Source organism: Dipodomys merriami, unplaced genomic scaffold (genome assembly GCF_024711535.1).
Source record: "Dipodomys merriami isolate MVZ:Mamm:240054 unplaced genomic scaffold, mDipMer1.0.p SCAF_22, whole genome shotgun sequence".
Taxonomy (NCBI): domain Eukaryota; kingdom Metazoa; phylum Chordata; class Mammalia; order Rodentia; family Heteromyidae; genus Dipodomys; species Dipodomys merriami.
The window spans coordinates 199,355-224,000 of NW_027203604.1; the positions used below are offsets into that span (position 1 = coordinate 199,355).

The 24,646-nt window shown below is 42.1% G+C and overlaps 2 protein-coding genes across 3 annotated transcripts in view; one reads left to right on the top strand and one right to left on the bottom strand.

Moving 5' to 3' along the window:
* Window positions 1-24,646, top strand: part of Ttc39b (tetratricopeptide repeat domain 39B) — a 132,184-nt gene that overhangs the window by 21,498 nt on the left and 86,040 nt on the right. Inside the window, exon 2 of one of the 2 annotated variants that reach the window (XM_070033145.1) lies at window positions 7,721-7,755. In XM_070033145.1, the coding sequence (XP_069889246.1) occupies window positions 7,721-7,755 (35 nt within the window). Of the gene's footprint in view, window positions 1-7,720; window positions 7,756-24,206; window positions 24,437-24,646 lie in introns of those variants that run through there. The other variant, XM_070033146.1, reaches the window with a different exon arrangement.
* On the bottom strand, window positions 1,569-2,446 carry LOC138834640 (COMM domain-containing protein 5-like). The gene has a single exon (XM_070033144.1). The coding sequence runs from the start codon at window positions 2,380-2,382 to the stop codon at window positions 1,708-1,710; it is 675 nt and encodes a 224-aa protein (XP_069889245.1). The 5' UTR covers window positions 2,383-2,446; the 3' UTR covers window positions 1,569-1,707.

Below are 24,646 nucleotides of genomic sequence, written 5' to 3' on the forward strand. Positions count from 1 at the left end.
ATTTTATTCAGTGCTTTTCATGATTAATCTTTTAGCATGTTTGTAATTCTTAGCTTATTTTTAATGGATAATGTAGATGAAATTTGAGATACTAATTACATGGTCTGTTACACTAATTATCTCTTCTGGCAGTTTCTCTCCTTTCTGTTGGTTTGAATAAGTTTCTGTATTTAATTGCTTCTTTTTTTTTTTTTTTTTTTTTTTTTTCTTTTTTAGTACTAAGTTTTTTTAATTGGGAAAATAACGTACAGAGGGTTACAATTACATGAGCAAGGTAATGAGTACATTTCTTATCTAGCATTTTTGCCTCCTCCTTTGTTTCCCCTTCCCATCCCTACCCTCCCACCCTTAAAGTGATTCCTGTGACATACACATAATTTAGTGCCAGTAATCATGGACCTCTGTTTTGCTTGCCTTGGCTTCTGTTCCCCAACAGCTGTAGCTGCTGGAGCTAAAACTGGACCTCCATCTCTGACCCTGTACAAAAATCAATTCTAAATGGATCAAAGAGCTTAAAGACCTGAAACTTCATTATTATCTTTTCTTATTAGCTTACATTATATAAGGGAAGATTTCATGTTACATTTTCACACATTTACAATACATTCTGATCAATCTTACACCCTCTATCACTCTTCCCTTAATCCCTTACCAAAAGAACTTCCACAGATTTCATCGCTGTTTTCATAGTTGCAAACGATCTACTTCAACCATATTGCTCCTTTCATCTATCTTGTTAGCCAAACCCTCCCACTAATACAAGCCACACGTACACACGTAGAATGTTTCTCTTTCCCCATCTGCCTATTGATCAACAGTTTGTACTGAGATTCTTTGTGCTGTTTTCATATATATTTGCGTTTCAAAATTACTTTCTTTTTCCCTTCCCCATTCCACTTCCCCTAAGTAATCCCTTAGATTCACGTTCTATATATAATTATATTGGTAGATGACTTTCTGGAATATCAATTTTCTTCCCTCTGGAATATATGCCCAGTAGTAGTATTGTGAGATCATAAGGAAGATCTATTTTTATCTTTTTGGTGGTGGTGGTCATGGGGAACTCTGGGCCTGGGTGCTGTCCCTCAGCTCTTCAGCTCAAGGTTAGCACTCTACCACTTGAGCCACAGCGCCACTTCCAGCTTTTTCTAAAAGCTTATGTGGTGCTGAGAAATTGAACTCAGGGCCTCATGCATGCAAGGCAAGCACTCTATCACTGAGCCACCTTCCCAGCCCCAGGGGATATGGGATTTGAACTCTGGGCCTGGGCGCTGTCCCTCAGCTCTTCAGCTCAAGGCTAGCGCTCTACCACAAGAGCCACAGCACCACTTCCAATTTTCTGGTGATTAATTGGAGATAAGAGTCTTAAGACTTTCCTGGCTGGCTTCAAACCTCAATCCTCAGATCCCAGCCTCCTGAGTAGCTACAGGCATGAAGCTTTCATAGCTGCAGCACAGGCCCTTTCAGTCTTCATGCCTTCTAGATTTTGTTCATGCTCACCCACTTTTCTTGGAAAGAAAGTTCCTTCCTCCAACCTCCTATACTAACTCACTGAAATCTATTAGCAATTAGGAAAAACATGCCAAATAAAATTTATTTCAAAACTGGAAAAACAAAATCACACGCTTACAATCCAGACCCTCAATAGGAGCCTGCTACATAGGAGGTGGGACTTCACACCAGCTGGAATGCCTGACACATGAGGGCTCAGTCCTGCAGTCTGCGCTCACACTTCTTTTCCAGCTCTACCACTTCTTTCAAGACCAGGGCCACACTATACCGAAGTTCCTGGAACTTAGCAGTGGGGACCTCCAAGCGGTAGGCAGATCCATCTGAGAGCTTCAGCTGCATCAGCACACTTGGCTGTAGGGAACGGGCCAGGGCACTGGTGGAGATTGCCACATCCACCCGCCATCGGAAACTGGAGATGTGGGGTAGCCAGGCCCCTGGCTGCTGGGCCACCCAGTCCAGCAGGGGCCGCTGTCCCCCAAATACTACGCTGGCCAAGTCTCCAACCAGGTCTGAGGGAATGCCAAGCTCCTGGAGCTGGTCTTTGAAGATGTCTACCTTCAGGCTACTGGGGGGCAACCGGAGGGCCTGCTGGAGGAGTGTGTATGTACCTCCAAGTAGGAGACCCAGCTGTTCCTCCGGGAAGTTGGCCCTGGCACTGAGGTGCTGTACGGCTTCTCGGCAGTCCTCCCCTTGCAGGCTGCAGACTACAAGCTTCAGCAGCTTTTTGAATGTGCTTCTGTCCAGACTTTCCAGGACCCTGGTCATTGCTGCCACTTCTGGAGGCAGCTGGGGCCCCAAGAAACTGGCCTGGCCAATATGACTGTCCGCTGGGTGATGCAGGTATGGAGCTGTAGCCCCCAAGCCAGACATCCTGCTTCCTCTTCCTTGATGGGCCCAAGTGGAGCGGCCGCCTGGGGAGAAAGGGTCTCAGAGAAGCGGGCTTAATTGCTTCTTGTTAGAACCCCACGTGTCAGCATTTCAGATATATATATATGGTCTGAATTTGGAGCCTGTGTTCTGTATCTGAGTTTTCTTTGCTTGAGACTTGTGCTTTACCACTTGAACCACAGATCAAGACAAGAGTCACTGACTTTCCTGCATAGGCTGACTTTAAACCATGATCCTCAGATCTCAGCTTTCTGAACAGCTAGGATTACAGGAATGAGCCACCAGCAAGAATTTATTCCTTTCTTTTCTATTTGTTTTCATTGTCTGGAGTTCATTTTAGAGAATTTTTGTTTTGTTTTGTTTTGTTTTTGGGTCCGGTCCTGGGCCTGAACCCTGGGCCTGGGTGCTGTCCTTCAGCTCTTCAGCTCAAGCCTAGCGCTCTACCACTTGAGCCACAGCGCCACTTCTGGCTTTTTTTTTTTTGCTTATGTGGTGCTTAGGAATCGAACCCAGGACCTCAGGCATGCAAGACAAGTGTACTACCACTGAGCCACCTTCCCAGCCTTGATTTTTTTTTTTGTCGGTCATGGGGCCTGAACTCTAGGCCTGGGTGCTGTCTCTGAGCTCTTTAGCCCAAGGCTAGCACTCTGTCACTTGAGCCACAGCGCCACTTTTGGCTTTTTCTGCTTATGTGGTTCTGAGGAATCAAACCCAGGGCCTCATGCATGCAAGGCAAGGACTCTACCACTGAGCCACTTTCCCAGTGAGAATGTGTTTTTGACATAAGAAACCTAACAGCCCTTGGAGGTGAATGATGGAAGTTGTGAGAGTAAGATTTTTTTTTTTTGGGGTCCGGTCGTGGGGCCTGAACTCTGGGCCTGGGCGCTGTCCCTCAGCTCTTCAGCTCAAGGCTAGTGCCCTACCACTTGAGCCACAGCGCCACTTCCGGCTTTTTGCTTATGTGGTGCTGAGGAATCGAACCCAGGGCCTCATGCATGCAAGGCAAGCACTCTACCACTGAGCCACCTTCCCAGCCCAGTAAGATGTTTTATACTCAGAAACTGATATGTTGAATTGAAACCTCCTTTGTACAACTAAAGATAATAAAAATGAATATATTATATATATAATACATAGATAGCCTGTTTTTCTATTAGTCAGTCTTTACAGCTTTCAGCATCACTACGTTGCTAACATCCTATGTCCTATGAGTATAGATATAAAAAGTGTCTTGTGTCAGCATTGCTGGGTGCATTAAATATATTATCTTCTGTCAATGATATAAATTAAGTGGAATTATTCCAGTTAATGAGACTCATATATGGATTTATCTATGGATAAGTTAATTACATCTTTTTTTTTTTTTTTTTTGGTCGGTTGTAGGGCTTTTACTCTGGGCACTGTCCCTCAGCTCTTCAGCTCAAGCCAAGCACTCTCCCACTTGAGCTTGGTTTATTGGAGATAAGAGTCTCACAGCCTTTTCTGCCCAGCTGGCTTTGAATTGTGATCCTCAGATCTCAGCCTCCTGAGTAGCTAGGATTACAGGAGTGAGCCACTGACGCCCAGCTTAATTTAATCTTTCTGAGTCTTAGTGTCTTCATTTTAATTCTACCATAGTCTTACAAGGTCATTATGAAAATTTAATGAGTTGATGCATGTTAAGAATTTATACTAATGCTCAAACGGTAGATAATTTAGCTATTTATGAGAACAGAGTAAATGTAATGGTAATTATAGAGGTGAAATGCTCCTTTTTATGTCTATTTGTGAATTAGAAATAAGGATATGATGCTGGATGCTGGTGGTTCATGCCTGTAATCCTAGCTACTCAGGAGGTTGAGTTCTGATGATCAGGGTTCAAAGCCAGCCCGGGCAGCAATATCTGTAAGACTTTTTTTTTTTTTTTTTTTTTTGGGTTCGGTTGTGGGGCTTGAACTCTGGGCCTGGGCGCTGTCCCTCAGCTCTTCAGCTCAAGGCTAGCGCTCTACCACTTGAGCCACAGTGCCACTTCCAGCTTTTTTCTTTTTGCTTATGTGGTGCTGAGGAATCGAACCCAGGGCCTCAGGCATGCAAGGCAAGCCCCCTTCCACTGAGCCACCTTCCCAGCCCTGTAAGACTCTTATCTCCAATAAACCACCAGAAAACTGGAAGTGGTGCTGTGGCTCAAGTGGTAGAGTGCTATTCTTGAGCTGAAGAGCTGAGGGACAGCACCCAGGCCCAGAGTTCAAGCCCCACAACTGACAAAAAACCCCAAAAACCAAAAACCAAAAAAATAAGGATATAAGTAACATAGTGTCTGAATGTTAATACATTGAATTTGTGATTTATTAAAAGGAGGAAGCTATATAAGCTTGGTGCTTTTTAATTTTAAGATATTCCTGTTAGTGATAGTTTAAAATGGTATACAATTATTTCTTCATAAAAATATTATTCTCTAGATATTCTTGGTTAACAATAGATGAAGTAAGTTAGGTAGTACTTAAACTAGAGGAGGGAAGTGCCTTACAAACTCAGTGATTTATAAGGTTTGTTTTATGACCATATATATAGTGGTTGAAAAATAAGAGAGTAAAATAATTTGTTCAAACTATATGCAGTTATTAAAAAAACTGTGTTTGGGGCTGGGAAAGTTGGCTCAGTGGTAGAGCGCTTGCCTTGCATGCCTGAGGCCCTGGGTTCCATTCCTCAGCACCACATAAACAAAAAGAAAAAACCCGGAAGTGGCGCTGTGGCTCAAGTGGTAGAATGCTAGCCTTGAGCTGAAGAGCTGAGGGACAGCGCCCAGGCCCAGAGTTCAGGCACCACGACCGGACCTCCCCCCCCCACCAAAAAAAAAAAAAAAACAATTAAAAAACTGTGTTTTGTATGTGAACTCATATACCATGTATTATAGTGTACATTTTATGTTGTAAATATTCATTTCTCTTAGAGGTTATATCCAGAACTATGAGTACTTTACTATCAAAATATTTGTTCAATATTAATTTTTCTTTGACCAGCCTTAAGGCTTGAACTTGGGGCCTGGGCCTGAGCCTCTCTGTGCTCAAGTCTAGCACTTTACCACTTGAGCCACAGTGCCATTTCCAGCTTTTTCTGAGTAGTTTATTGGAGATAAGAGTCTCATAGACTTTCCTGCCCTACCTGGCTTTGAACCAGTATCCTCAGATCTCAGCCTCCTGAGTAGCTAGGATTATAGGAATGAGCCATCAGTGCCCAGCCCCAATATTAATTTGGACTGTACTTGTTTTTTTTTTTCAGTGTTGACCTTAGAACTTAACTCCTCCCATTAGCTGCAATTTAATTAATTTTATATGTGTATATATATATGTATATGTATATGTATATGTGTATATATATATGTATATGTATATATATACATACATAAAATGAAATGCAAAGCGGTGAACAAAAAAGCTTCCTTCTAAACTTTCATTGTAGAAAGCATGCTAGTCATACTGGGTGCCAGTGGCACTCCTATTTTCCTAGCTACTCCAGAGGCTGAGACCTGAGGATCAAGGTTTGAAGCCACCTGAAGCAGAAATTGTGAGGTTCTTATCTCCAAAAACCAGTCAGTGAAGCTGTGACTCAGCGCGCGCGCGCACACACGCGCACACACACACACACACGCACGCACGCACGCACGCATGCACGCACGCACATGCACGCACGCACACACACACACACACACACACACACACACACACACCCTCTATGGGTAGTAGAAACCACACACATACACACACACACACACACCTCTATGGGTAGTAGAAAACACACACACACACACACACACTCTCTCCTCTATGGGTAGTAGAAACCAAAAGCCCTGGTGTCCAATTCAATTTTTTTTGCTGAGAGCGACATCTGGTGGTTCATTTATAATTACACGGCTTCCCTGTGTTTAGGAGTTGGAAATTCCAGACTCTGCTTTGTAATTAACACCAGCTAGCTATTGAGGATCAAGTTTGTACAACAGGTAGAACACAGCTTGGGAAAGCCCAGTGCTCCATTTAGATGTAATCCCTTTTGCATGCTAGTCATCCCTGAGGATTTGTTTTATTGTGTGATGGACAAACATCTGCTTTGAGGATTTCTGTATAATGCAAACACTTTAAAAGTTTGAATCTGTGCCAGTCTCTCTGCTTTATTTTTGATGAGATGAGGCCCCCATAAAAAGATGATTCTAGGAAGCTGCCATTCTTAATAATTTAATTAGGGTGATCAAAGACAGTATGATTGAAGAAGTATCTGGTAGAGCTAAAAATCAAAGGATTATTAAGGCTCAGTCTTGGGGAGGATGGAGTGAAGACCATTCTGAGAAAGAGGAGATAGTGAAGAGAGCTGTGGCTGACGGGATTCAGCAAGGCAGGTAGATGAAGATGTGGACAAATGCCTATGGTGTTGTTGAAGGTCCTAAAGATTGTAAAGATTTTGTGTGCACTCTGAGTACGATGGAAAGCTGATAAAGAGGTCTAAAACACGGGGATGGTATGTGCTTATTTAAAGAAGAAATAAATAATTGTACCATTGTATGGAGAATTCAGTGGAATGTGTCAGGAAGGAAGTTGGGAGATGGGTGAGGTGGCCCTTGTGAAGGTGCTGGTGATTTGCATGCTGACAGTTGTGATGGAATACTTTGAGGATTAGGGTGGGTTTTGGTGAGTTCCAAATACTTGGAGGAGGAGCTCAGATTGATAGTTATGGTTATGAAGGAGAATTCCAAGTGAGGATATAGGTGCATGATTGATCTTGTATGTGTGTTTCTGTGTGTATCAGTGATGTATGTGTGTGTATTTCTGAGTGCATATGAGTATGTGTCTGTTTGTCTCCTGTTGTGGCTTTTGAATAGGCTAGTCACATGGAGGAAAAGCATGCCCTTTGTGGCACAGATTCATCCACCTGGGTAAGCAGAAAGACTAGCATTGTGCATGAAGATCTGAAATGAAGGCCCATGGGATGCTAACTGTGCTAACTATGAGCAATTCCTGTTACTTCTTTGTTTAATGTGTATGATTTGTATAATGTATAATGTATATGTTTAATGTAATGAGATTGAGGAATGAAAGATAACTCCATTGAAGATGCCCCTCTTAAAATAAGCCTGGTTTGATTTGTAGGCTATTTTGCCAATCCTAATTGCAATAAAAATAACATAAATCTCATTTAAGATCACACAGGTTTCTGTAACAGGAATATTACTAGTCAAAGCTGAACTATTCTACTGCATGCTCTCCCCCTCCTCATATTCATCTTCTTTATGCATGTGCCATTCTTAATTCTTGAGAAACTCATATTTTTTCTTTTTTTAATCCCTTTTTAGGACATCTTTGAAGATGCCTTGGAAACCATCTCTATGTAAGTCATATTATAATTAAAATATGTTGTAGCAAAAAGTTGATGGTTCTCCCGTATGAAATGTAAATATTTCATCCTAAAGCTTTTGAGAGTAGTGTTTGTTGTTAAGAAAAGGCCACAGCTATGAAACTGAAGTCTGATCTTGCTTCAGAAAGGATATTTCTTTTTTTCTTCTCCTTTTTTTTTTTTTGTTGGTTGTGGGGCTTGAACTCTGGGCGTGGGTGCTGTCTCTAAGCTCTTCAGCTCAAGATGAGTGCTCTACCACTTGAGCCACAATGCCACTTGCGGTTTTCTTGTGGCTAATTGGAGATTAGAGTCTCAGGGACTTTACTGCTAAGCTCTTCAGCTCAAGATGAGTGCTCTACCACTTGAGCCACAATGCCACTTCAGGTTTTCTGGTGGCTAATTGGAGATTAGAGTCTCAGGGACTTTACTGCTGGGGCAGGCTTTGAACTATGATCTTCAGATCTTAGCCTCCTGAGTAGCTAGAATTACAGGTGTGAGTCACTTGAACTAGCTTCATTTATTTTTTATTTTTTATTTTTTGGGTCCGGTCGTGGGGCCTGAACTCTGGGCCTGGGTGCTGTCCCTCAGCTCTTCAGCTCAAGGCTAGTGCTCTACCACTTGAGCCACAGTGCCACTTCTGGCTTTTTTTTCCTTATGTGGTGCTGAGGAATCGAACCCAGCGCCTCGAGCATGCAAGGCAAGTGCTCTACCACTGGGCCACCTTCCCAGCTCCTGAACTAGCTTCAGAAAGGATCTTTCTGTTTTGTTTTTTGTTGTTGTTTGTTTTTGTTTTTGCCAATCCTGGGGCTTGAACTCAGGGCCTGGACACTGTCCTTGAGCCTCTCTGTACTCAAGGCAAGTGTTCTACCACTTGAGCCACAGTGCCACTTCTGGCTTTTTCTGTGTATGTGGTACTGAGGAATTGAACTTAGGGCTTCATGCATGCAAGGCAAGTACTCTACCACTGAACCACCTTCCCAGCCCCAGAAAGGATCTTTCTTCTTGTTCCTTTTTTTTTTTTTGGGGGGGGGTCCGGTCGTGGGGCCTGAACTCTGTCTGGGCCTGGGCGCTGTCCCTCAGCTCTTCAATTCAAGGCTAGCGCTCTACCACTTGAGCCACAGCGCCACTTCCGGCTTTTTTCTTTTTGCTTATGTGGCGCTGAGGAATCGAACCCAGGGCCTCATGCATGCAAGGCAAGCGCTCTACCACTGAGCCACCTTCCCAGCCTCAGAAAGGATCTTTCTTTGTAATCCTCTCAAATATGTTTCTGAGCATCATTTCTTCTGACATTAAGTAAAATAAAAATTTCCTGACAAGTAATTTTGCTTATTGGTAACCCTTTTGATACTTGTCTGTATCTATTTATATGGAATATTGGTTTGCACTTAATTTTATTACAAATATTTGCTATATGCCAACATAGGTTTTTTTTTTTTTTGGGTCCGGTCATGGGGCCTGAACTCTGGGCCTGGGTGCTGTACCTCAGCTCTTCAGCTCAAGGCTAGCGCTCTACCACTTGAGCCACAGCGCCACTTCCGGCTTTTTGCTTTTTGCTTATGTGGTGCTGAGGAATTGAACCCAGGGCCTCATGCATGCAAGGCAAGCGCTCTACCACTGAGCCACCTTCTCAGCCCTTGTAATTTTTTTTTTTTTTTTTTTTTGGTCGGTCGTGGGGCTTGAACTCTGGGCCTGGGCGCTGTCCCTCAGCTCTTCAGCTCAAGGCGAGCGCTCTACCACTTGAGCTACAGCGCCACTTCCGGTTTTCTGGTGGTTTATTGGAGATAGGAGTCTCGCGGTCTTTCCTGCCCGGGTTGGCTTTGAACCGCGATCCTCAGATCTCAGCCTCCTGAGTAGCTAGGATTACAGGCGTGAGCCACCAGCGCCCGGCTAGCCCTTGTAATATTTTGAAGTGACTATAAATAATGTTTTTCAGTGAGCCAGAGGTTCTGTTCTCAAATAGGAACATGTTTTACTGCGATCACTGAGACCCACTAGCTGCACTCTACAGCATTTGTGTGGCTCCCAGCTCTCCCTGGCTGTGTTAGGATCATTAATAGCTTTACCTTTGCTACATGTATTAGTTTTTTTTTTTTTTGTCAGTCATGGGGCTTGAACTCTGGGCTTGGGTGTTGTCCCTGTGCTCTTTAGCTCAAGGCCAGCATGCTACTGCTTGAGCCGCAGTGCCACTTCTGGTTTTCTAGTGGTTTATTGGAGGTAAGAGTCTCATGGAGTTCCCGTCTCTGGGCTGGCTTTGAACCGCAATTCTCAGATCTCAGTCTCCTGAGTAGCTAGGATTACAGGTGCCAGCCACCAGTGCCTGGCTAGTTTTTTCTTTTTTTTTTTTTTAAATACCAGTCCTGGGGCTTGAACTCAGGGCCTGGGCACTGAGCCTGAGTTTTTTGTTCAAGGCTGTTGCTCTACCACTTGAGTCACACTTACACATCTGTTTTTTTAGTGGTTATTTGGAAATGAAGGTCTCACGGACTTTCATGTCTGAACTGGCTTAAAACCATGATCCTCAGATTTCGGCCTCTTGAATAGCTAGGATTATAAGCATGAGCCACTAGAGCTCTGCTTACCTTATCACTTATATAGAATAAAAGCTTTATGAAAATGATAATACTGTTTCTGGGCTTTGTATTCTGCTCCTTTGATTTATATGTCTTTTCCCCCAAAAAATACTCAAATTTTTTTATTGTTATTATAAAGGTGATGTACAGGGGTGTTACAATTACATAAAAAGTACTCTTTTGTTCAGCTGTTTCAATATTAATTTTAATATTAGTGTGACTGATCTTTAGAAATGTACCATTCAGAAATGACTGCTGTTATTGTCCCCTTGTAATCCCAGTATCTGAGGTATGATTGAGGGTTGTGAGTTTAAGGCTAGCTCAAACTACATAGCAAGGCTATCACAATAAGCAAACTGGAATAAACATCCATAAAACCAAACTAAAAGTTGACTATGATGGCAATGTTATCGATGTGTGATTGTTAAAAATCCATTCATGTACTTTTGGAAATGTGGCAAGACGTGTAGTTTGGTGGTTGCTGCTGCTGCTGTGGCTTTTTCTGGCAGTAGTAGCGTTTGAACTCATGGTTTCACACTAGATTGGTAGACTTTCTTTGAATTACACCTGTAGCCCTTTTTGTTTGGACCAGAGTATCTCTTTTTGTCTGGGCCAACCTGGACCACAGAACTATGTAACACATACTAATTTGGTTGGGATAACAGGAGCACATCCCTATGCCCATTTTTTCCCCCCTTTGGTAAAATGGGTTCTTAGGAACTTTTTTACCCAGGCTGAGCTCATGCCCAGACTACTGATTGAGCTGAGATCTTTTTTGCCTGGTTGGTCTCAAACTACAATCCTCCCAATATCTTATCTGCCTCTTGAGTAGATAAGATTATAGTCATGAGCCACTGAGAACCATGATACTATTTGTTTTCATTCTGGAAACAATAGTTCCTCAATATTACCTCACTTTCTAATTACCTAACATCTCCTTAATTGCCTCTTTAGCCTCTCTGGCTGTATTTATCTGCTGTTGCCAGCATTTTCTTCACTTCCTTCTCGGTATATCAAATTCAAATGTTCACTGTGTTATTGAGCTTTTTTTTTTTTTTTATTGCTATAACAGAATACTGAGCTAATTTATAAAGAGATTCTAATCCATGCTTTGGGCCTGTGGTGAGACAGCACAGCATGGTAGGAGCATAGGAACACATAGTGGAGCAAAAACTTGCTCACCCCATTGCCAGGAAGCAAAAGAGAGTCAGGGAAGCGGGGTATGGGAGAACATGCTTGTGATCCCAGCACATGTGAAGCTGAAGCAGGAGGATCACAAATTAAGGTCAGCCTGGGACACATAGTGAGTTCCGAGCTACATAATGAGGCCCTGTCTCAAACAGAGAGAGGGGGTGCAACGGGAAAGTGGAAGAACATGGAGGAGGAGGGGGGGAAGAGAAGTTGAGAATATATTATTTGTCTATTTCTGTTATTTATTCTGAGAATGATTCAGAATGATCATGTTTCAACTTCACAGTTGTTTTGTATACGGAGCATAGGTCTCACTATCACTGTAAATACATCTCCCACCTTACTGTTTCCTTTAAGACACGTCTTCAATAACCTACATTCCTTTACTGGTTCCAGCCTCCCAAAGGTCCCATCACCTCCCAGTAGTACCACCCTGGGGACTAAGTCTTGAACTCATTGGCTTTTGGCAAAATTTAAGATCCAAACAATTGCATCTACCCATGTCACTTTTTAAGTGTCTTGTGAGCATTGTTTATTTTTGGTGTTAGTACTAGGGCTAGAACTCAGGAACTGGATATTATCCCTTAGCTTTCTTTTTTTTTTTTTTTTTTTTTTTTTTGGGTCCGGTTGTGGGGCCTGAACTCTGGGCCTGGGCGCTGTCCCTCAGCTCTTCAGCTCAAGGCTAGCGCTCTACCACTTGAGACACAGTGCCACTTCCGGCCTTTTTCTTTTTGCTTATGTGGTGCTGAGGAATTGAACCCAGGCCCTTGAGCATGCGAGGCAAGTGCTCTACCACTGAGTCACCTTCCCAGCCCCTCCCTTAGCTTTCTTTGCTCAAGGTTTGTACTCCACCACTTGAACTACAGTTCCACTTATAGCTTTTTGGTGGTTAATTGAAGGTAATAGTCTCACAAACTTTCTTGTCCAGGCTGACTTTGAACCACAGTCCTTAGATCTCAGCCACCTGAGTAGCTTTATTGCAGATATGAGCCACTGGCTCCTGGCAACATTGTTTCTTAAATCCTTGAAGACTATCTCTGATATATTTGTGTTTCTCTTTCAATGTTGCAAAAAATGTCCCTAGTCCAGACTTCTCATCTTGGTTATACTAACACATTAGGGCTGGGAATGTGGCTCATTGGTAGAGTGCTTACCTTGCATGCATGAGCCGCTGGGTTCGATTTCTTAGCACAACATAAACAGAAAAAGCCAGAAGTGGTGCTGTGGCTCAAGTGGTAGAGCACAGAGAAGCTCTGGGACAGTGCCCAGGTCCTGAGTATAAGCCCCCAGGACCGACCAAAAAAATAAAAATAAAAAAAATAAAAATTATGCTCCAAAACTGAGCATTTTACTTCTAGTGGAGGCCCTGTAGAGTCTGTTTTGCAGTCAGTTTTGATCTAATTCTAATAAACTTTGCTGTTTTGTTTTTTGCATATTTTTAGCATGTACAGTTCTGGGAGGTATTGTAAGGGGTAGTTTTAGAAGCTAGTTTTTTTTTGTTTTTTTGTTTTTTGTTTTTTTTGGGTCCGGTTGTGGGCCTGAACTCTGGGCCTGGGCGCTGGGCGCTGTCCCTCAGCTCTTCACCTCAAGGCTAGCACTCTACCACTTGAACCACAGCGCCACTTCCGGCTTTTTTTTTTCTGCTTTTGTGGTACTGAGGAATCGAACTCAGGGCCTCATGCATGCAAGGCAAGCGCTCTACCACTGAGCCACTTTCCCAGCCCCACTAGTTTGTTCTTAATGGTAAAAGTGGTACTGGAAGAAGAAAGTAACCACCCATACAACCTAGAGCTTGAAAGCACAGCAGTATGATGTGCACTGACTAGCTGAGCTCTAATTTCAGTCTACCATTTACTGTTTGGGAGACCTTGACTAATTTCTCTGGCTGTTTCCCCTTCTTGTTGGCTTATTGGAAAAATCACATTAAATTTAACTTGAATTCTTAGTAAAAAATAGATTTAAATGTTGTAACAGGATTAAAACACATAGTAGTTTTGTTATACCCAGATAAGGATCCCCAAAGACCAGCAAGGAGCTGATTCTGAAGCAAGCACACAAGAGCCGTTTATTGAAAGCTTGAGCCTGGACTCACAACCATCACAAATGCAGCGGGTCAGAGTTGAAAGCCCCAACCTTTCTTTTAGCAGGGTTTTTATAGGGCATAGGGTTGAGGTAAGGGGGTTCCTAGCTTGGCAGTTACATGATTGGTTAACATATAGCATGCAAGTCTTGTCACATTCTCATTGGCTAGGGTACACTGGTTGAACTGCAAGAATGTTAACTATGCTATCTTATGAAGGAACATCTGGAGCTTAGGTACTTTACTGTCATCTGCTGATGACTATTGCTAGGGGAGTTACGAGCAGAACGTTATTGGGACATTTTCGCAGTTTTTCCAGGAACCTGAGTTCTTACTTTCGGTAAAAGTCTTTACAATGGGTACTTTCGGTGAAAGCCTTCAAAATGGAGTCTAGGTCCAGAATGACTGTACTTTGGCTAAGGCCTCTCAGTTTCTTAGCAAATATTGGTACTATGATGCTCCCTGAATATTAGTTTGCATTCTCCAGAAAGCAGACCCAATAGGAGAGGCACACACACACACGAAGGAGTTTAATATAAGGAATTGGCTCATATAATTATCTAGGTCAAGGAGTCCCACAATTAACAGTTGGCAAACTAGAGATGACCCAGGAGAGCTGATGCTGTAGTTCCAGTTCAAGTCAAGACGTGAACACCAGAAGGGATGATAGTGTAAGTTTCATTCTGAGTCAGAGACCAAAAGCAGAGGATTTCCCAACTCCAAGACAGTTAGATAGATGGAAAAGGCCTCTTGGATTGAACGTATTTCCCAACACAGAAAATAATGTTCCTATTTTTTAGGTTTCCCATGTTACTGAAAATCATGTGCATCAAAAATGTTACATAAATAATTTGTTGTTTAGTATTTTTCATTCAAAAGCTTTCTATATGTTTTCTCTGATTCTAAGTACATGTGAACAGTAAAAGTATCCTTAAGGTGTTTCTTGCCTGAACTTTCAATTTGCCCTGATTTGGAGTTTGGTTTGTCGGTATTTTTGCCCTTATTTCCTCTTAGGTTTATTTTGCTATAAGTTTCCCTTTGTGGGTCCTAAACTCTACAGATATCTTTTTCCTAACACTGAATGAACCATATTTTTGTTTTGTTTCCAGTGCAGGTAACAACACTTAAATGTCTTTGTAGCAAGATAGTCCTCTTGCAGACTGATGATTTCCTTCCAGTAAAAAAAGATTTATGTAAATAGAGGGAAGTGGACCTCAAATAGTTTCCATAAAAAAAACTATTTCCCACCTTTCTTTTCTGCCTAATGGTTTATCACCCTTAAATTTTCCTACTTAAGGATCTTTGGAATAACAATGGTATTATTATAACTAAGTATTTGGGAAATTATTAATTCTACAAACTGATATATCTGAAAATATTTTCTGTCATTTAGAATGGAGGAAAAATTAATGACATGTAACTTTTTTTTTTGGGGGGGGGGTCCGGTCGTGGGGCCTGAACTCTGGGCCTGGGCGCTGTCCCTCAGTTCTTCGGCTCAAGGCTAGCACTCTACCACTTGAGCCACAGCACCAGTTCCGGCTTTTTTCTTTTTGCTTATGTGGTGCTGGGGAATTGAACCCAGGGCCTCATGCATGCAAGGCAAGCGCTCTACCACTGAGCCACCTTCCCAGCCCTGGAGGAAAAATTAAAAAAAAATTAAAGTTAGTGGCACAGTCTGTCTTTTTTTTTTTCCTTGGTCGTGGGGCTTCTTGAACTCTGGGCTTGGGTGCTGTCCCTGTGCTCTTCAGCTCAAGGCGAGCGCTCTACCACTTGAGCTACAGCGCCACTTCTGGTTTTCTGGTGGTTGATTGTAGACAAGAATCTCACAGACTTTCCTGCCTGGGCTGGCTTTGAACCGTGATCCTCAGATCTCAGCCTCCTGAGGATTACAGGTGTGAGCCACCAGCTATTGGCTACGTTCTTTCTTTTGAATTTTATGAACTGCTTGGCATAAGTAAGCAGTCTCTAAAGGAGGGACTGTAAATAGACCCATCTCATGATATATAGGAATTTGCTTTATATCACATGCAGGTCTAGATTAGCTCCATTGTGATTCCTTGTTTCTGGTTGAGTAATTCCATGCTAGCATGAGCCTCTTGATACTTTCATGCTGGTATATTTTCCTTTCCCAGTGTTTGTGCAACTATCTCTTACAGTATGGTAATCTGTGAAGTATAGTTTACTCATAAATCAACAGCAATATAATGTGAAGAATAAATAAAAGGCTTTGGGAGTTCCAAAATAATGGCTTTCAAGACAGTGGCCAGAGCATATGGCAGTGGGTATAGAACACCAGTGGGGCCTTTGACACTAGTTGGGTCTCAGACAAATCTTGGCCTGTTTAGTGGAGGGAATGGACTAGCCACTTGGAATTGTGGTTTGATGACTTTTCTTTTTGTGCCAGTATTAGCATTTGAACTCATGACTTCGAGCTCTTTCCTAGCTTTATTGCTTATGGCTGGTACTCTATACCATTTGACTCATGCCTATAGTTTGGCATTTGGCTGGTTATTTTGGAAATGCAATCTCATAGACTTTTCTGCCTAGACTGGCTTTCAACTTTAATTCTCAGATCTCAGCCTCTTGACTTGCCAGGATCACATGCATGAGCCACTGGTGCTCTTCTTGATATGGTATCTTTATTGACCTCTAATGAAAATCGTAATGAGCAGTGGAACAGAAATCTGATAGAGAAATGTTCTCAAGTATTAGTCAGGGTTGTCTTCTCCTCTTCCTCTTCTTCCTCTTCCTCTTCTTCTTCCCCTTTTTCTTCCTCCTCCTCTTTTTCTTCTTCCTCCTCCTCCTCCTGTTTTTCTTCCTCTTGTGTCATGGGGCTTGAACTCAGGGCCTGGGCACTGTCCTTGAGCTTTTTTGCTCAAGGTTAACGCTCTACCACTTTGAGCCACAGCTGCATTTTTGTTTTTCTGGTGGTTAATTGGAGATAAGAGTCTCAGGGACTTTCCTGCCCAGGCTGGCGTTGAACTGGTATCCTCAGATCTCAGTCTCCTGAGTAGCTAGGATTACAGGCATGAGCTATCAGTGCCTGGCTAGGATTTTCTTTTTATGGTCCATTGAGTCAGGCAGATTACACTCCTATCCCAAAACTGTTAGTAGAACAGATACAAGTTAATGTTTTCAGCAGTGGTCTTCCACATTCTGTAGCATCGTATTAAAGTTTGAATTTATTCTTACATAGTAATTTATAGGTGTTTAATGGAGTCCTGAGGCATTGTGAATATGGTGGTGATGAATGTATTCATTTGCAAGAGCTACTGTGAATTTGTACTTAAGTTTAGAAAGTAAAATAGGTGGATACTTTTGGCCAAGTGAATTACAAGCTTACAAAAGAAATAAAAATTTTGTAACATAGCATTTCTCACAGATATTTTTCTTCCTTTGAACCACAGATTGTAGGTTAGTAGGAGGAATTTTTATTTCACTTTATAGTTAATGTCTATTCTAAGGTTAATTAAGGGTGAATATTGGTGGATGATATTTGGAAATATCTAATCAGTATTTTTCTTCATACTAACTAAATTATAAAATGTAACTATTGGCCACAATTTAATTTGTTTTTAAAATTTCTGCCCTCTTTGACTCCAATTCCCCTTACCTTAAATGTCCCAGACTAACACTTGGTATTTACTTCCTTTATCCATATGGAACTTTTTTTTCTCTTAGTCTTTTTCTTTGTAAATTTCTCTACCTGTCATCCACTGCTTGTTCAAGCCAGGTGCTTGGGAGATATCTTTCATCCCTTTCCTTTTCCTTTAACCTCCATACCCAGGTCTGATGATTTCTATTCCCAAATATATTCCCCATCTATTCACTTTTTTCTCTCCATTGCATTAAAGTTAGCATCACTTGAGAAGCTGACTAATAAGAGATAATGTGTTTCCCTCCTTTCTGTCTCTCCATCCTTTAAACTGCACTTCTTCATTCCTTATACAGCAGCCAAAGTTATTATTTTTTAAAAATAATTTTATTGTGAACAATTCCAAACACAGGCCAAAAGTGGATAGTTAACTGCTTACATATTCATTATGCAGCTTCATTGGCTATCAACTCCATGCCAGTTTTATTTTAATCCTTCTCCAGATTTGATTATTTGGGGCCCAGTCTGAGGCATCATAGTTTATTTCTGCTCTGAGTCAGATAAGGGGAGGCCTGACAATATGGGGTATTTTAAAAAAATGTTCCCATTGATGACCAGACTGCTGACTTCTCCCCCAGGCTTTGCTTCAAATCCTGTGTGAGCATAGTCAAACCCAAGTGCACAGACAGATTAGTGCTGTGCCAGGTACACACTCAGGTGCTAAGAAAGACAAGATGTGAGAAAAAATCCCAATGGCTACTCTTGCCCAAACCCACTGTTTTTTTTTTTTTTTTTGTCTGTCCTGGAGCCTGAACTCAGGGCCTAGGTGTGGTCCCTCAGCTCTTTAGTTCAAGGCTAGCGCTCTACCATTTGAGCCACAGCGCCACTTCCAGCCTTTTCTGTTTATGTGGTGCTGAGGGATTGAACTCAGGGCCTCATGCGTGCAAGGCAAGCACTCTACCACTGAGCCCCATTCCCAGTCCCAAACCCACTGTTTTTTATGCGCATAATCCTTTACTTCTCTGTAACTTTAGCAAACCTGGCTGGGAACTCTTATCCTGGCACTGTCTCTCTCCTTTGTACTCAAGGATATGCTGTGGTAAGAGCCTGATCTGATATGCCTCCCGCCCCTTGCCTCCTCTTCGCTCCCCTCCCCTTCTTTTCTCCTTTACTTTACTTTTACCCTGCATTATTTTTATTTATTTATTTTAAAATTAGATGTATTATTGTCTGAATTTCAAAAGGTTGTATGGGGGGGGGGTTGCAATTTACCAGGACAATCTAAGTGTTAAGTGCTTCTTGATCAGAGTCATCCCTTCCCTCATTCCCTCATCCTGTGCTTCCTCCCCCTAGAATCATTTCACATTTCCCACTTCCTTTATCACATATACATTGAAATTCTTGCTATATTTGTTTTCTGTTCCCTTTTTCATTCTTACAACTTTCCTTTTTCATTCATTCTTACAACTCCCCTAAGTTCTTTTTTTTTTTGTCGGTCATGGGGCTTGAACTCTGAGCTGAGCATTGTTCTTCAGCTCAAGGCAAGCGCTCTACCACTTGAGCTACAGCACCACTTCTGGTTTTCTGGTGGTTTTTATTGGAGGTAAGAATTTCACGGAGTTTCCTGCCCCCGCTGGCTTTGAACCATGATCCTCAGATCTCAGCCTCCTGAGCAGCTAGGATTACAGGCGTGAGCCACTGGTTTCCTGGCCTCCCCTAACTTCTTACAGTATCATCTCCTTTGTGATTTCTAACTTGAAGTGAGCAAAAGAATCCAAGGCTGAGCTGGTAACACCAAGTGCTGATACCACTTATAAATATTTTAATATTTATTTCTTTGTAGCAATGTTCTCTTACTTCATTACCATTTGAAAATCAGGATTCTTACATTAACATTTACCTAGAACTATTATTCAACCTGCATGCCTTTTTTATCTGTATTTTTTTTTTTTTTTTGGGTCCGGTTGTAGGGCCTAAACTCTGGGCCTGGGCACTGTCCCTCAGCTCTTCAGCTCAAGGCTGGCGCTCTACCACTTGAGCCACAGTGCCACTTCCGGCTTTTTTCTTCTTGTTTATATGGTGCTGAAGAATCGAACCCAGGGCCTCAGGCTTGCAAGGCAAGCGCTCTACCACTGAGCCACCTTCCCAGCCCTTTTATCTGTATTTTATTTTGCAAATATAAAGGATAAGATCTCTGTGTTTAAAAGGTCAGGATCTTATCGCACATAAAAAGCACCAGTATTGATCAATAACCTTTTAGTGCTCTATCTCATGTGTGTTTGTATGTACATATGTGTATATCTGTGTATTTAGGTGGTAATGTTGAGACATAGGGTCTTCTATGTAGCCCAGGCTGAACTCAAACTCACAATCTTCCTGCCTCTGAGGATGACTAGTTCTCATAATTTACTTCTCAACAGTATATTAATCAGGATAGAATGATCCTTTGAGAAAATTGGATGACGTTACTCACTTGTTTATAGTCTGCCCAAGAGTTTGTACATCTCTATGGATGAAGAGCCCAATTTATCTTAGTCTTTGTGGCTTGAAGTGGTCAGGCTTCCACTTTCTTTTCAATTTCATCTGTAGCAACTCTCCTCCCCACTCCCTACTTTCCAGCCACAGGGGCTGAGGAAGCCCCTTGCCACGTAAGTGTCAGCATAAGGTTTTTCTAACTTGTCATCTCTGGCTTTTAGCCAGTGTGTCCTACAATTTCTTAATGACTATACCCAAATAGATTATTCCTCTCTCACTTCTGCCTTCTTAACTGTCTGTCTGTCTGTCTGTCTGTCTGTCTGTCTGTCTGTCTGTCTGTCTGTCTGTTTCTCTGTCTGTCTATCTATCTATCTTTTTAAAGTGATGATTTGTTTCTGGCTGTGTTCATCTACTCAGATATATCCATAATCCAGTAAAGTTCATTTGCTTGGGCAGTAGAAACACTCTCCAGGACTAAATATGTCTTCTCTGTCTTTTTTTAGCCATGGGCTGACTCACATTTTGATGTTTATATAAATGAGCTGTCAGTTTTGAGTGATACAATGAGTTTGTGGTTTCTGTTTACATTCTACCATCTTTTTTTTGGTCAGTTGTGGGGCTTAAACTCTGGGTGGGGGTGCTGTCCCTGAGCTCTTCAGCTCAAGGCTAGCACTCTACCACTGCAGCCACAGTGCCACTTCTGGTTTTCTGGTGGTTAATTGGAGATAAGAGTCTCATGGACTTTCCTCCCTGGCCTGGCTTTGAACTGTGATCCTTAGATCTCAGCCTCCTGAGATTACAGGTGTGAGCCACTGGCACCCGGCTATTACCATCTTTTATCTGCCTTTTCTCCTTTACATTTCCATTCATTTTCCTTTTATCTACTTCTTGATAAAAATAGTGACTTAACGGGCTGGGAAGGTGGCTCAGTGGTAAAGCACTTGCCTTGCATGCATGAGGCCCTGGGTTTGATTCCTCAGTACCACATAAGCAAAAAGAAAAAAGCTGGAAGTGGTGCTGTGGCTCAAGTGGTAGAGTGCTAGCCTTGAGCTGAAGAGTTGAGGGACAGCGCCCAGGCCCAGAGTTCAGGCCCCACAACTGGACCTAAAAAAAAAAAAATAGTGACTTAAAAACCAGGTGCTGGCGTCTCATGCCTGAAACCCTAGCAATTTAGGAGGCTGAGATCTAAGGATCACAGTAGAAAGCCAGCCGGGCAGGAAAGTCCATGAGACTTTTTAATCTCCAGTTAACTACCAAAAAAAAAAAAAAAAAAAAAAAAAGCTGGAAGTAGAGCTCAGGTGGTAGAATGAACTAGACTTGAGTAGAAAAAGCTCATAGATGGCATCCTGGCCCTGAGTTCAAGTCCCAGGACCCGCAAAACAACCAAGCAACAAAATAGTGACTAAATAATAAAACAAAAGCAAATAAATACCTTGCAAGTTTTGTCTATTGAAATATTTAGACTTCACTATTGATATGTTTGGAGATTGATGAGTCTTTTAGATCCTCCATCTTTCCCTTTCATCTTCTCCCTTGCTTTTGACTCTAATTATGTTTGTAGAACAGTGTGACTAGACCATCTCAAAGGCATGAAGTCAATTTTTGGCTTAGGAACATTTTGTATAATGTGTATTTTAATATGTGTGTCAGTACATTTAATAAATAGTCTAAAAACTTAATAGCTATTAAGAAATTGGATGAACTCTGCAATTGATGCAAATGGAAGAGAGGTATTTGTGGATTTATGTATATAATGCTCATTATTTGAAATAATTTCTTTGATACTTATTTTTATTGTTCATAATGAAAGTATTTGAGACCATAAGGTTCTTTTTAGTTGTCAATAAGAAAAATGTTATAATAGGATTATGAATGTTAAAACTCCATGAAGCTCTGATAAGTAGCCTTTTTAGAAAGGTGGGCATAGTTTGGGTTTCCCTTATAAACAATGAACTTGCAAGGTTTTTGTCTGTATTTGGGAGTTAAAATGTTCTGTAATGGTAACTTGACTGCTTTCATGCTTTGGCTGCAGTAAACATGGTATCTTTTTTGTATGCTGACATATTCCTTCCGATATGTGCCCAGAAGTGATATAGCCAGATTATACGGTAGTTACACTTTTTGTGTCTTTGAGTAATTGCCATATTGGTTTCTATAGTGGCTATACTAATTTACATTTTCACCAGGGGCATATGGATTCTCTCCCTGACCCCACATCCTCTTCAGCATTTGTTGTTTGTTGTTGTCATTGTCTTCTTCCTCCTCTTCCTCTTCTTCCTCCTCTTCCTCCTCCTCCTCCTTCTTCTCCCTCCCTCCTGTCCATCCCTCCCTCCCCCCTCTGGTTTTCTGGTGGTTAATTGGTTAAAGTCTCATGGGACTTTCTTGCCCAGGCTGGCTTTGAAATGTGATCCTCAAATCTCAGCCTCCCAAGTAGTGAGGATTATAGGCAAGACCCACCAGTGCCTAACATCTAACTGCTTTTTTTTTTTTTTTTTGTCAGTCGTGGGGCCTGAACTCTTGACCTGGGCGCTGTCCCTCAGCTCTTCAGCTCAAGGCCAGCACTCTACCACTTGAGCCACAGCGCCACTTCTGGCTTTTTTCTGCTTATGTGGTGCTAAGGAATTGAATCCAGGGCCTCAGGCATGCAAGGCAAGCACTCTACCACTGAGCCACCTTCCCAGCCCCCATCTAACTGCTTTTTTTTTTTTTTTTTTTGCTGGTCACATGGCCTGAACTCTGGGTCTGGGCGCTGTCCCTCAGCTCTTCAGCTCAAGGCTAGCGCTGTACCACTGGAACCACAGCGCCACTTCCGGCTTTTTCTGTTTATGTGGTGCTGAGGAATTCTTGCAAGGCATGCACTCTACCGCTGAGCTACTTTCCCAGCCCCATCTAACTGCTTTTTACAACATTAATTTTTCCAGTCATGAACAAAGGCCTTTCCATTTTTTGGTGTCTTCAGTATTTTGCAGTTTTTTTTTTTTTTTTCTGTAGAGGTCCGTCCTTCCTTCCTTCCTTCCTTCTTTCCTTCCTTCCTTCCTTCCTTCCTTCCTTCCTTCCTTCCTTCCTTCCTTCCTTCCTTCCTTCCTTCCTTTCTTCCTTCCTTCCTTCCTTCCTTCCTTCCCTTCCTCCCTCCCCCTTTCCCTCCCTCCCTCCCTCCCTCCCTCCAGTTAACCACCAGAAAACTGGGAGTGGCACTGTTTCAAAGTGGTAGAGTGCTATCAGTGAAAAAGCTCAGGGGTAACACTCCGGCCTGGGTTCAAGCCCCAAGACTGAGAAAACAAAACAAAACCATTAAGTCAGGAACTGGTGGCTCATTAATGGAATCTTAGCTCAGGGGGCTGAGATCTGAGGATTGTGGTTTGAAGCCAGCTAGGTCAGGAAAATCCATGAGACTTTTTTTTTTTTTTTGGGTCCAGTCGTGGGGCCTGAACTCTGGGCCTGGGCACTGTCCCTCAGCTCTTCAGCTCAAGGTTAGTGCTCTACCACTTGAGCCACAGTGCCACTTCTGGCTTTTTTTTCTTTTTGCTTATGTGGTGCTGGGGAATCGAACCCAGGGTCTCAGGCATGCAAGGCAAGCGCTCTACCACTGAGCCACCTTCCCAGCCCCTCCATGAGACTCTTATCTCCAATTAACTAGCAAAAAGCTGGAAATGAAATTGTGACTGAAGTGATAGAGCACTAGACTTGAGGAAAAAAAATTTCAGACCCTGAGTTCAAACTGTAGTCCTGGTGCACGCACGCACGCGCATGAGCGCACACGCACACGCACATATACACACACACACATGTCCATACAAATGGGGGTGGGGAAAGGCTATTAATTTTTATTTTTTAAACTTTTTTGCTTTGTACTGGGCTTGAATTCAGGTTCATGCTCATTTGGCTTGTTTGATCATGGTAGGTGCTCTATTAGTAAAGCTATACTTCCAGCCCAGTTTTTTTTTTTTTTCTTTTTTGCTGGCTAATTGGAGATGGAGTCTCAGTTTTCTATCTGGGTTGGTTTAAATCATAACTCTCCTGATCTCAGCCTCCTGACTAGATAGGATTGCAAGCATCCACTACTGGTGCCCAGCTAAAAGTGCCGATGTGAGTCTCATGTGTGTTTAATTTAATTAAACTTCACGAATTTATCTTTTGTGTATTTAACCTATTAGGCCAGTTAGAAAAAAGTTAGAAAAAAGTATTTAGAAAAAGTGTTTAGAAAAACTCTAACCTGAGAATAGCATCCTGTTCTTATTTTCCTTAAAATCCAATGTAATTCATCTTATTTCTCAATTGGTCTTCTTTTAGATGGGAAATGAATCCCTAGATTAGGTGAAAAACCATTAGAAGATTTTGCAGTTTTTAGAAATCTAGTCCATTTGTATTCTCCTTGCCTGTTTCCCCAGGATAATTAAACAGTGATGGATTAGAACTATGCTGCAGCAGAGATTGGGGGGAAAAAAATCTCCCGGCATCCCTTCCTGCGGAAGCAGCCGCTACAGCAGTGAGTGTAGCTGCCACTTTAACTGACATGTCTTAAATTCTACCCTGCAAAGCTCTGGGATGCTGTCAGCTGTCTCTGTAACTTCTCTGCCAGTGCCTGATAATTGAGAGTCTTCTTATTGGAGAGCATGGAATAAAGCAGAAGATTTTTGTAGGCTCTTATTTTGAAGATTATCTCTTCTTTTTGTTGGCTTAAAAAAATCTGGTTCAACAGTGGGAAAGACATCTTCGTAGTGGAACTGTCTTCATTCCTCCAAAGTTAACAGCTGCTCTAAACCCGTGAGTATGTTATATTTATTTAGCAGTTCCCGGGAGCATGATTACAAGGTTCTCTTTAAATCTGTGAGGTTTAAGGAAAGCTATGTACAAAATTTGAACCAGAGTTAAATTTCACTGGAGACTGCAGATTTTGTTAGATAACATTTGTCTTCATTAAATGCTTTATGTCAGGCTTGCTAGGGCTTTCCCCCCTACCCCTTCCTTTCTCAC

Coding starts and splice junctions, on each gene's coding strand:
- LOC138834640 (XM_070033144.1), bottom strand. CDS start 2,382: ATGTCTGGCTTGGGGGCTACAGCTCCATACCTGCATCACCCAGCGGAC.